This window comes from Microtus pennsylvanicus, chromosome 4 (assembly GCF_037038515.1).
Source record: "Microtus pennsylvanicus isolate mMicPen1 chromosome 4, mMicPen1.hap1, whole genome shotgun sequence".
NCBI lineage: Eukaryota > Metazoa > Chordata > Mammalia > Rodentia > Cricetidae > Microtus > Microtus pennsylvanicus.
Genome location: NC_134582.1, coordinates 40,095,693 through 40,108,297, shown reverse-complemented (window position 1 = coordinate 40,108,297; position 12,605 = coordinate 40,095,693). Strand labels below are relative to the sequence as shown.

At 43.6% G+C, this 12,605-nt stretch overlaps 1 protein-coding gene across 2 annotated transcripts in view; it reads right to left on the bottom strand.

Moving 5' to 3' along the window:
• Ppp2r2b (protein phosphatase 2 regulatory subunit Bbeta) overlaps positions 1-10,178 on the bottom strand; it is a 398,669-nt gene extending 388,491 nt beyond the window's left edge. Inside the window, exon 1 of one of the 2 annotated variants that reach the window (XM_075968754.1) lies at positions 9,538-10,178. In XM_075968754.1, the coding sequence (XP_075824869.1) occupies positions 9,538-9,616 (79 nt within the window). In that variant the 5' untranslated portion in view covers positions 9,617-10,178. The remainder of the gene's footprint in view (positions 1-9,537) is intronic. The other variant, XM_075968753.1, reaches the window with a different exon arrangement.
• Between the last annotated feature and the right edge of the window lie 2,427 nt (positions 10,179-12,605).

Sequence of the window (12,605 nt, the reverse complement as noted above, 5' to 3'; positions counted from 1 at the left end):
GACACTTGTGAAGATAAAGACCTTGGCCATCTCAGCCCATCTTTCCTCCCAGTCCACTCTGCCTGTGAAGAAACGATGACTCAGAAAACTAATGGACCAGGCTCCCTAACAACGACAATGATTTCACTGTCTGTGATTTTCCTATTACAGTTCTAAAATTGGGTCCCAACGAAGGAAAGGCCTAAGGGCACAGATATCAGGAAGAAAATATGGATCCAGGAACACAAATCAAAACAGCACTGACTAGTGTTGGGTACATACGAATGCCAGCAAATGGGGAAGCGTTTGGGAGAATCAAAAGTGAAAGCAGATCCCTTTGCATGAGGACATGGTGGACTGGGAGGGACTCTGGCTGCGCAATCAGACCAACTTGGCAGTGTCGCTGGAAAGACCTGGACAGAGAAGCTCTCAGAGAAAACAGAGGCACTTAGGTGTCTACTAGGCACACTCTGCTCCGCATCACAGGTCTTTACAATAAACATGAAAAGGGAGCACTGTTTCTTCCATTCTAAAGGTAGATAAACAGACATGTAAAGGACAGGTAAGTTTAAGTCCAAACCAGAACTCAGCAGATTCTTAGTATTTCCCACTAATTAAGCCATCTGTACAGTCCCCACTTGGTGTGTTCGCCTGTACAGTACGGGTAATATGCTGTAGGATTGCTGTAGTTGTTAACCTCCACGAGACAGCATGACCATCATGGACACACAGTTGGCTCTTATTACATAGTTTCCATTCTCTGTGTTTTCTATTAGCTTGTGAGTTCCTTATGGCTTTTCTTATGAACTCTTGAAAATAATTATGGCTTCCAGGTGTGGGAAGACACGAGCAGGGGTTGTACTTTACAAAGGATATATCGCTTTGCCCAACAATAGCATTGTTGTGTGACCTGCCGTTACTGTAACAGATGAGCCTGGCATAATTGGCTTATAAAGGATTAAGGTTATGTGGGCTCACAGTTTCATCCATCTCAGGATGGACATCATAGAATCTATTCACTCCTTTGCTTTAGAGCCTGAGGCAGCGCAGCCCATCCTTCATCCTGGAAGCAGCTCCCAGCAAATTAACTCACTTTGCAGCCATGGCTAAGAACAGAAAGAGGAAAGGGCTAGGGTCCCACTTCCTCCTTCAGGGCATTCCTCCAATGATCTCAAGCCTGCCACCAGATCTTACTTCTCAAAGGTTCCACTGTTTCCTAATAGCGCACTGTGCAGAGGACTAAAGCTTTCGCATGAGCCTTTGGAGGGACATTATACACAAACCTCATAGAGCAATGAGGTTTTACTCTGCTCTGAGTCAACTCTCCAGCACAGAATTAGACAGCTTCTGAAGATATGGCAGTGTCAGGAAATGACCTGAATCTAGGAGAGCTAGCCCCAGACTTCTTCCCATCACCACGCCGTATTCAAGTGCATAGGCCAAGAGTTGACTCCTGAGATCTGTCCAAATATGAAAAGTATTAATATTACCAGCTAATTTTTTCTTGGGTACCACACCCTATACTTGAAATGAATTGCCACATTCATTCACTAAAGCAACTGTTTATTATGTGCATAAATTTTATCCCTTCTTTTGTATGTGACAAAGTTTAAAGCCCAAGTAATTGGATTTCTCTATGTTTGGTAGACATTTTAGTCAATACCCAAATAGTGCAGCTTGAAGAAAATTTACAGTTACCTTGAAGCAGACAAATACTGAATAGAAGGTAACTAAGTGACTTTTCAGGAGGGAAACAATGACCTTGGTTCTTCCCAGGGCAGCCACGCTCCTGTCAGATATCTTTGAATGCCTTTACCACAAACAAAGTCTCTGCAGCTGCAAGATTTTACTCTGTCATTTCAGGGAAACTGATTGAGCAATTGCCCTCCCCCAGGACTCTCCCATTGAGCCTTTATACAGTCCTTCCTCTCCCTTCTCTATTTAATTCCAAACTCTGACTCACAGAATATTTAACTTGGAAATTCTATAATCTATGTCTAGAGTTTCCATGTCCAGGAATTATAATCTTGAAGAACTGTGATGCAGTCATATGGATTTTCTGTGGGTGATTCTTATGCACAGTTTGGGTTAAAAGCAATGGACAAAGGTGTGTGTGTGTGTGTGTGTGTGTGTGTGTGTGTGTGTGTTTGCATCTTAAACTAGAAAGACTCCCATCTTTCATTTCCCCATGAGTTGAGGACAATTCCTGAAATGTGGTGGGGCGGATAAGAACTTGGACTCCAGCATCAGACAGTCTGGGCACAAATCCTGAAAGACTACATTTTAGCCTGGTGGTTTCTGGGTGCTTTACCTAACCAACCACTCCTTGCCTTGTATGTTCATCTAGCTAAAGGTACAAAGGTGGTATTTTTGAGATATATTAACTGTATGATTAATACAGGCACATTACAAGCTAATTTTGTAGGCAAGACCATGCACAAAAAATCAATATATCAGAAACTACTAATACCTATATATGGCTAGCAATGTGGTAAGTCCAACAGGGATAAAGAAAATCACACGATGCTCCATCCACTGAATGGATACAGACATTATGGTTGGTACTTTCCAGCACTATTTTATTTTCATTTTCATAATCGTATGCTGCTATTGTTAGAGAACAAATGCACTAGTTTAATAACTGGAAGTCTGTCAATCATTATCAAGGCAGTGACTAGATCTCAGGATTGTCTGGTTTCAGGGCACGTTTCTTCCCACATCATACTAAAACTTCAAGCAAACACTCCTTCATATGTTCCTTTGTGCAGCACACAAATGCTGGTTACACACTTCCTAGAAGCTAAGGACTGTACTCGATTTGAAACCTCTGCCACATTAGGTGTACAGTGGAGGAAAGCTGGAAATGAATAAGTTAATTGGTATGTAAAAGTGAGGCAAGGTAGGTGCTATAAAATAAAACAAACCAGAGCAAAATAAAGGAGGAAGTGGGGCGGGAGAGATTGAGATTGCTTGGCTTCAGATGGAAGGCTGGGAAAGGATTCTCTGTTGAAGAAACGTTTTGCGAGATGACTGTGATAAAGCATGATTGAATTGTAGGTATTTTTAGGAGGCTAAGCCCAGGAGGATTTACCACAGAATTGGAAGATGAATATAAGGGAAAGGAGGAGTTGTGAATGATTCTAAAGATTTTTTTTTTTTTGGCATGACTAACTAGGAGAATGGAGTTCTCTCTTATTTCTTAAGATGGAAAGGAATGCTGGACAAACAGGTTTTCTCCAGGGCAGAAATCAACCAATTCTGTTTTGAGATTCCTACTATGCTTCCAGGTAGAACTGTTTGGCAAGCAGCTGGAAAGCATCTTAGGAGTCTAAGAAGGGCTGGACGGTGAGGGAGAAGAAGACAGAAGGATCAAACCTAGAAGACAAGACAGCAAACTCCTTAGGAAGGAAGCAGCGAGCCTACGGCCCCGTGTGATGGTGATGCTGTGCATATCTCAGAGGAGACTAGCAAAGATGACTAGATTCATAGGTGTAAGGAGGGTTGTGACTCCGAGAAAACCCATCTCCGTAGAATGGCACAAAGAAGAAACTGGAGAAAAGAAGGGTGACAGCCAATGCAAAAAACTCTTCCAAGGGGAGTGGGAGATTGGGCCATCGGTGAAGGAAGATACAGGTTTATGAGATGAGTGAGGCCACGTGACTTATTGTGTGTGTGTGGACTGCATAAAGGCTCTGTGGAAAGGAAAACCCTGGTGCTGATGAAAGTGAGCAGAGCAAAGGCATGAAATGGCTGGAATGAAGAGGGGGGGATGAGATCTTCATAGAGCGGATGCTCAGTAGGCCCACTCACCCACTGCCCACCATATTTTAAAAATACACTTACGACATAAAGTAGTAGCAAATGACAATATGATCTTGTCCCATTTGATCTTAACAAAATTCCCTTGGTGTAGCTGTTATGATTTCCATGTCACAGAGACACACACCATGCTTTGGAAAGGGTTTTAAAAGCAGGTGCGTATTTGTGAAGATGAGAGAGGTTGATCAGAAACTGAGTAGGCAGAGAAAGCTGTTGGGGGAGGCACATGTGACGTGGACTCTGAAGAGTGGGATGCTTCTAAATATGTGGAAAAGATTGAGAAAAGGATTTAAGAAACAAGGCAAATACGAATTCTGTAAATACAAAACAGCAAAAAAATGCGAGGAGCTCATTCTTTGTATATGTACTCTGACACGGACTGCATGAATTCTAATCCTAACTTCTGCTCTCAATCAGAGTGAGGCTCCAGACATGTCACCTAGCTTCCCTGGGGTATGTCAACAATGCTATTCACCTCAACATTATTGTTGGAAGTAGACGCGCACACACACACATTTTCATCCATGTACACACAATAAAATTATAGCACTATATCTTTTATTTATCTTTATATTAGTATTATTTATGACACAGTGAAGAGTTAGAAAAATGTGCATTTGTGTATGTATGGGAAGTGACCTACAGAAAGCTTATTGAAGATGTCATTGAGAGATGTTTCAAGATGACCCTTCTGGTGAAGAATCTTTACAGATAGAATATGGGTGAGTCTGTCCATCCACTTTCCCATTCAGCCCTCAATTTTAGACGGGTGTCATGAATATCTAATGAAGGTGAATCAAGCAAAATCCAGCTCCTAGCTCTCCAGGACACAGATATGTATGAAGTTAAGTAGATCCTTTCAAAACATATGAAAGGCTGTCCTCACATTGACTCTGAAGAAAGTGTTGTCCTCACACTGACTCAGAAGAAAGTGTTTAGGCTGTTGTGAAGGCTACAGGGGCTCTAATGTTAGGGCCAGAGGGTTGAGGCTTGGTTCTTGGCTCTGTTACTTTACTAAGTTTTGGCTGAGACAATTCGCCATTTAAAACATGGTGATAATGGTATTCAATATGGATGGGTATTGTGAGGAGCAGGTCAGAGACTCCCGACAGTCTCTGGCTCTCAGCTGGGCTCCACAGGCTTCCTTGGGGTTGCTTGTCTTTCTTGGAGATTCTCTCTTCTGTGACTATGGTTTGTGTGACTCACAACCTCCATCTTTGAAGTCCTGAAGAAGTCTTCACAGAAAGACTTCTTTTAGATCAGTTTCTAGGATGAGTGGGGGTTGTGCATGGGAGTGCAACAAGAGCAATTCATGCTGCAGAGGGGGCACTTGCAAGGCCCACCCCCTTGTTTGTTTAGGACAGTAACCATACCCTGATTGGTTAAAAACCAAAGAAAGTCTTCCAGTGTCTGCTCCCGAATTAGGTTCCAAAAAATAGCAGCGAGTCTCTTTTTACTTCACTGCCCACCCATTCCTGTGACTTCTTATTTCCTTTTGGCCAGTAGGCTGCCTTTAATAGTTTCTTTTAGCTATAATTTAGCTGTCTCTCCAATTATGAAGTCATTTTTTTTTCTCCTGGATGATTCCTTTCCTATCAAGGGGTAACTCAGTCACATAGAAGATACTACAGTGACTTCTCAAACCACTATTCAACCGTATCATAATTTGGCTGTTCCTGTTTCAGACTACATCATTTTATATCAAGGTAAAGAACCATAGGACCAACTCAATGACTCAATTGGTAAAGTGCGCATTGACCAGGTACGCATGACAACCTGTTTGATGCCCAGAACCAAAATGGCAGAAGGGGAGAGCTTATTCTTCAAGCACCATAATGCACTCTCAGACAAACAAAAATAAACAAACATGAATCAAAAAATTAGCATTGCAGCCAAATTGGTCTCTTAAAGTAAGTCTGCTTGAAGATCCCCGACCTGCATTGACTAAGAAAACTTGTGCTTATATGACGGTTGTGTTGTGTTTATGTGTTTCTATTGGGATGCTTTTTGCAACGTGATGCACATGATTTTGCACTTATCTACATGATATCCACATATGTGTCATCCTTTTGCCTGCATGAATCCATCCAGGTCTATTTTGCACTTGACATTGTCCTGGTGCTGGCAGTGCAGAAGGGTGCGCAGTTACACATGGGCTTGCTTCCACACTACCATCATTCATCATAGCAATGATTCCATCACAATTTATTTGCCACAGCAAACTAGGTGTGTCCTCTGAAGTGGAGAAACATGGTCTTAAATAGCTATGATGAGTGGAGGGTCAGAGATGGCTTCTGGGATGGAACTGGAGTTGAAGATGGGAGTAACACTGTACTATGGCAGAGTGGAATCTTAATAGCCTATTGTTGAGGGAGAATGTTGAGGGACCAACGATGGACTGTGTGGCCAGAGGCCAGGCAAGATGGCGATACATTAAGACAAACGAAGAGAGAGGTTGAACAGGTAGCAGAACAAATAGGATTTTAAATACAGATATGTTTGAGAGCACGGAATAGAGAGTAGCTCCCCCCTCTCTCTCATATCTAATGTGATGCATGCATGTGAATGCATGGATGCACATGTATGCAGAGGCCAGACTAGTATTGGAAGCCCTTTCTTCTATCACTCTTTACTTTACTGCCTTGAGATGATCTCTCACTGAACCAGAAGCTTGCCATCTGGGGTAGGTGGGCTAATCAGTGACCTCTTCAATCCCCAGCATTGGGGTTATAGGTCTGCACAGCCATGTCCAACTTTTTGTATGGGTGCTAAGTACTTGAACTCAGGCTTTCAGGCTTACAGAACAGCTTTTCTTTTATCTACAGGGCCATCTCCATACGACTCCCCTTTAAAAATATGTATGCATGTATGTATTTCTTATGTGCGTGGGTGTTTTTCCTGCATGTATGTGTGTGTATCACTTGCATGTGTGGTGCCTGTGGAGGCCAGAAGAGGGGTCAGATATTCTGGAACTGGAGCTATATATGTCTGTTAGTTGTCATGTGGGTACTGAGAATCGAATCTAGGTCCTTTGCAAGAGCAGCAGGAATTCCCAACTGCTGAGCCATCTCATCGGCTCCAGGACTCCATATTTTAAACAAATCACCCTGACTACTATATGAAAAAACAAGTCTTCATCTGATGGGTTAAATAACAGAGAAAGAGAGAAAGCAAAAAAAAAAAAGCACTAATTTATGAAGGTAATATTCTGGATGTACTTTCTGTATGAAGTATCATTTTGTGTTTGGACAATGCATTGGATACAGCAAATTCAGTGTATATGAAGGCCAGTTTGCCATTATTATTGCCATTAGCAAAGCCCCCTCTGTGGTATTCTGAATGTATTTCTTTGAAGCCGTCTCCTGGAAACCAAGGTTTAGAGGTGCCAACACCTAATATCGCCTTGCTGGCACTTGGAAGAGGTGGGGTTCCAAGCCAGCATCTTCCTGTTGTGGGAAAACAATAGGAAGACAACTCAAGTCATCGTTATATAGTGTTCTTCCCTCAAGAGGCCCAGAAAGACTTTACATCCTAAAGTTGTTTTAGAACTTTTCTTAGGGAACTATTGGAGTCATTTTGTATTTATTTTCTAATAAGAAAAATTATTCCTTCTTCACTTATCCAGTTAAATAAAACATGGCAACCATAGGTGTAAGTATATAGGTCAAGTGTAGAGTAGCAGGGTTGCTAAGAAGAAACACATATCTAGCGAAAAGCAAACCAAACTCAGACTCATTCTGACATGCTTTTCTCCTTATAGGAAATTTAAATAAGGTAACTAGTTTTGGGTGACACTGCCGTGTGTTTGAGGAAGTGGGTTGGGCTTGGAGATGGAAGAAGAAAGAAAATGTGAACCTCCCAGGAAACACGGGACACTATAATCAAAGTCAGACGGTGCCTGTCATTTACAGAGCTTTAGGAAGACTGCTAACGGTCACATTTCATTCTCAACCTCCATGGAATGAGGGCTTCTTACTTCTGTATTACAAGAAGAGATTGGGTGCAGAGCAATTAAATAGAGTGGGCCAGCTGGCTGGGTATCTGACTCACGTCTTTTTCACTGTGTCCCAAGGCCTTGTCCATGATGTTATTCCGGCGGAGGCTATTTTCTTTCCTAATTGTCTTTATTAGATTCACAAGGAATTCAAACACAGGCTCCTGGTTTCCATCTCTGTGTCTATTGATGAGGGTGAGGCAGAAGTTGTTTGTTTTGAGACAAAGTGAGGTTTCTATTTTGATAGAATTCATTAAATCCATTTAAAAATACTTAAAAACATTCTTGTTGTGGTAGCAGCTTTGTCTCTATAATCAGCGTATTTAGTCTTATCAATGCACAGGACACCAACTGAGATCAAGTGTTTGGGTTGTCAGAGTCCAAGCTGGGGGGAGAGGAGAAGGGAGGCAATCTGGGAGCCAATCAGAATATAAAGCCATCAAGGCCCCTACCAAATGGCTTTAGGTCTTCTGCATGTGGGAAGCTCTGGAGATTCTGATCCTACCCCAATATTTATAAGCACACATGTAGAAATTTATTAGGTTCTTCCCCACCCCCACAAGGGAGAACAAATTTCCAGTGGGTCATTTGCCCTTTAGCTACCAACATGTTTAAAGGGACGCATGCACATATAAAAATAACATATTAAGAAATCAGTGTCTATGAAAATGTCATCCTCAGTCTCAATGTTAAAGTCATCCCAAGCACCTATTCCCTTTTCCCATGGGAAGTGTTTGAAAATCTACTTCATCCCCAAAGTCTGCTTCTCTCCTATGCTATCCACAGCCCTCAATCCCAGACTCCTCCTGCAAGGATGAGAAATAAGGGTGATTCAGAACAGGCTGCACGCCCTCTCCATCTAGGATGATGGTGGCTGGACAGAGGTGGACTCGCCGTTGGTGTCCCTTTTAATACACTTTTAGGACAACTACCAAAGGTGACGATTATCCAGCCTAGTAGCTTTGCGTGAAACCACACTTTCCTGGGAACATCAGATCAAAGGAAACAGGCAAATCCCACACGGAAGAAACACAAACAGCTCCTTGGTGGAGAAATGCTGAGCTCCGCAATGCTTAGTGGAAGAGGTCCTGCCAGATGTTTACCAAGCGCACACGTGCACAGAGAAAGTACACACCCTTGTATACATGCCACGGCAGGCTAGAACCCGAGGTGGTCCCAGATAGATTCTGGGCAAGGCCCAGCCCATGCTCCTATCAGAGAATTCACTTAGAAACCCCACAAATCACATTTCCAGCAAGTACCCAAACTGAGCCACCTGAGTACAGACCGAACTCCAGCCTAGCAGCCAGCACTCCCCAGTCACAGACGAGGCTAATTCTATTTTGCTAATTGCTTTCTTGGGCATGCACCAAGTTATTAAGCAGTGACATAACAGAGCTAGGATAAGCGTGTGTGGCAGCATCCCCTGACTGTTTTTCCTCAGCACTAGTTCCAACGACTTGTTTGCATGGTAAACGGAACGAGGGAAATTGACAAAATATTTCTGAATGACTTCAGATCAGCTGCCAGCTTTGAAATCACCTTCGCAACACGAGCCTGCTCTTCAGAAAACACTTCCCTTTCCTTGGAGAAGGCAGGCTGTTTTTCGGAGCAAATCTATATATCAGCTACGAGCTTCCCCAGGAACGAAGCTGCAGAAAGCAGCGTCAGCAGAACCTGTGGGAAGTCAGACACCAGCCCACTTTGTCCCACCCACCCAGACACTCTCCCTCTCTGGTCTGTACCTTCCGTGTGGCAGCTGGAAGAGAGGATGGTGTTTGGAGGTCTGAAGATGTAAGGCAGGTAACGAGAGAAGCATTTCATCTTCCAAAGGAAAAAGAAAATTCTAAATGAAAAACCAGTCTCCCGAATCCATAAGGATTCTCTTGGCCTTGAAAGCTGGCTACATCACCAATATGTTTATGTAGGTTCTCTCCCAGATCTGCAGAGCTGGGAAGCCCAAGGAATAACTGGAGATGGGTCCCATTTTGCCATCAGCGCCTGGAAGCAATGCCTTACATTTCTGCAGGCTGCTCAAACTCAGAAGCCCCCAAGCAAGCTGGGATAGAGCCTCTTCATTGGCTGGAGCTCCTCCGAGCAGGATTGCTGAGTAAGTCAGTCAGTCCTGCCTGTAAACACACGCTGCAACGTTCTGCCTGGAGCGTCTACCTTTCCCGGTGTGTCCGTCTCTCAGTAACAGCAACGCAGCCGGACACGGCAGTGGTGAGGATAACTGACCATCTCTTATTTAGCTGAAAGATCAGATAAAACAAAGACAGCATAGTGTTCTGCCCTGGAGGGGATGGCTGTTCAAAAGAGCCACCCGTAATGCCACGGATCTCAGGAATATTAAAGTACAGTGCAATGAAATGGATCTCTGTCCTCTGCTTAATCTAGATTTAGTTCCTTTTTTTTTAATTCTAAAGCTCAAACAATAGGGCTATTTATCATTTAGGTGAAGCCAAAAGCCGGGTTGCATCATCAGGGATGGAGGGCTAGTCCAGACCGAGTCTGTGCTTCACTGTAGCATCTCACCGTTCCCCCCACCCCACCCCAGCCGTATCACTGAAGCATGAATTTGGTCCTGAGCAGCCCCCTGGACAAATATAAAGGCAAACACAAAAGAAGAGGCCAACTCAAGGGAACTGACCCTTCAACAGCTCGTGAGCCTGATAGCATAGAAAAATATAGGAAGTTAGTACAGAAATTATACGGTTATTCTAAAATTCAGAGAGAGAGAGAGAGAGAGAGAGACAGAGAGAGAGACTATGAAAAGATGTGGCTGATCACTGGACCCTAAGTTGGCACTGGGTTAGTTTGGTGTATGAAATAAAGTGGCCGTGGCTGCAGCAGGCACTGGAAGGCAGGCAAGCGCGGGGCTGCAGCCGGGATTTATAACTTCTGTCAAAGGCACTATTGTATATGATGAAGAGAAAGAGCAAGCGTCCTTTGTGCTGTTTCAGAGACACAAGGGAATGATTTAAGTAGGCAGTGAAAGGAAGCAAATATTCCCCTGAGTGGGACTTAAAAAAAATAAGAATTAAAATAAAAACATGCCTTGAAAAACCTCAAAACCATTGTAACACACAGCCCCACAATCCACCCTCCCCTGCTTCCCACTTCTGCTCTCTCGTGATGATGAGAAACTTTATAAAAATTGCTGGCAGACAGAGCCAGGCCATCTAGTACTGAGATCACCACAAATCTTCTTTATCATGGCCAGATATAGCATTCTATTCCTATATACAGTTTGCGGGGGGGGGGGGGGGGGCTAAATCAGTGATTCTCAACCTGTGGGTCCTGACCCCTTTGAGGTTGAATGACCCTTCCACAGGGATCACACATCAGATATCCTGCACATTAGATTCATAATAGTAGCTGTCAGGATTCATAATAGTAGCTAAATTGCAGTTATGAAGAAGCAACAAAAATAATTTCATAGTTGGGGGCGTGGGTCACCGCAACATGAGGAGCTATATATATCAAAGGGTCACAGCATAAGAAAGGTTGAGAACCACTGGCCTAAGTGATGTTGCTTGCCTTGTGGGTGATTTCAAACTCAGAACCTGGGAGCGTGAAGTGGGTGAGGTAAGTTCTTCCTAAGAGACCCTTCACATTTGAGACAGTATGGCTGCTTAACCTGAGGCTTCTGTTCAGCTGTAAAACAGGAAGTAAACATGGCTCGCCATGTGTATTCTAGGAAGAAGTGGGACAATTCACCGTAAAACACATAGCACACTGCGGACGCTTGGTAAAACTCCCACATTGCTGCTGTGTCGGCCTAATCATGCATGAACGTGTGCCCCTCCGAGAGCCTCAGAATGGTGGGTGTGGTTAAGATGTGTGGCACTGATGTTTGGCAGCCTTTGACGTTAGACCCTAGTGGTGACATGAACTCACAGGGACAACTTGGTCACCTTGAAGCCTCGTGGCGTGCTGATGAGGATAATAACAGAATACACTACAGTGAGGGTCAGCTGAATGGTAGGTGCATAGGAAGGAAATAGCACATTGTAGGCTGCCAAGTCCATGCCTGGCCTCCAGGACTTGTACCCGACTGTGGCAACGAGGGAATAAAGAAAAACACAAACGGATGGACAGACCGAAAGCTGGGACTAGGTGGCCTCAGTTCTTGACTGGAAATAAACCTCAGTGCCTTAAAAGCTCAGTTTATTGTCCAGAGTTGACCAGAGAGGCTGGGTTGTTACGGGCAGATAAACAAGAAGGCAGGGTTTATGGAGTGCAGCTGGATCACAAAGACAGGCTTACACAGTGTTGATAGACGCAGTCTTCAGGAGGGCAGTGTCTTAGGGGCAGGTGCAGAAAGCTAATGGTGGACATTTTCTGTGCTTTGTCAACTTCCACATTCCAACCAGGAGGTAAAGCTTTGTTCTTTAGCTCTGTGTCTCCCCATTGGAAAAAAGACTTCAACATTTTCTTCTTTGCCTCACCCTTGGGGAGAAGACTGCCCTTTTCCCTGAGTCTGAAGCTCTGGGTTCCTTAACATGGTGGGGCCTCTGCCAATATCGTATAAACACTCAGGTCTTTGCTCACATGGGATTCCTCTGCTCCTCCCTGCAGTAAGTGCTTCATAAGCCTGATTCTTTGTGCTCTTTGTAGTAATAGCCACCCTCAGTCAGAGGATAGTCCTTAGTTACTTATCATACCTAGACGATCATATTGGAAACTACTCTAGGTAGACATCAAGGTCTAATTCATATATGTAAATGTTACCTGGCACTCATCAAAGTAGTTCAATAAACAGATGAATGAATAACCCAAACTGTAAGTGTGAAACCTTTTTAAAGGTATT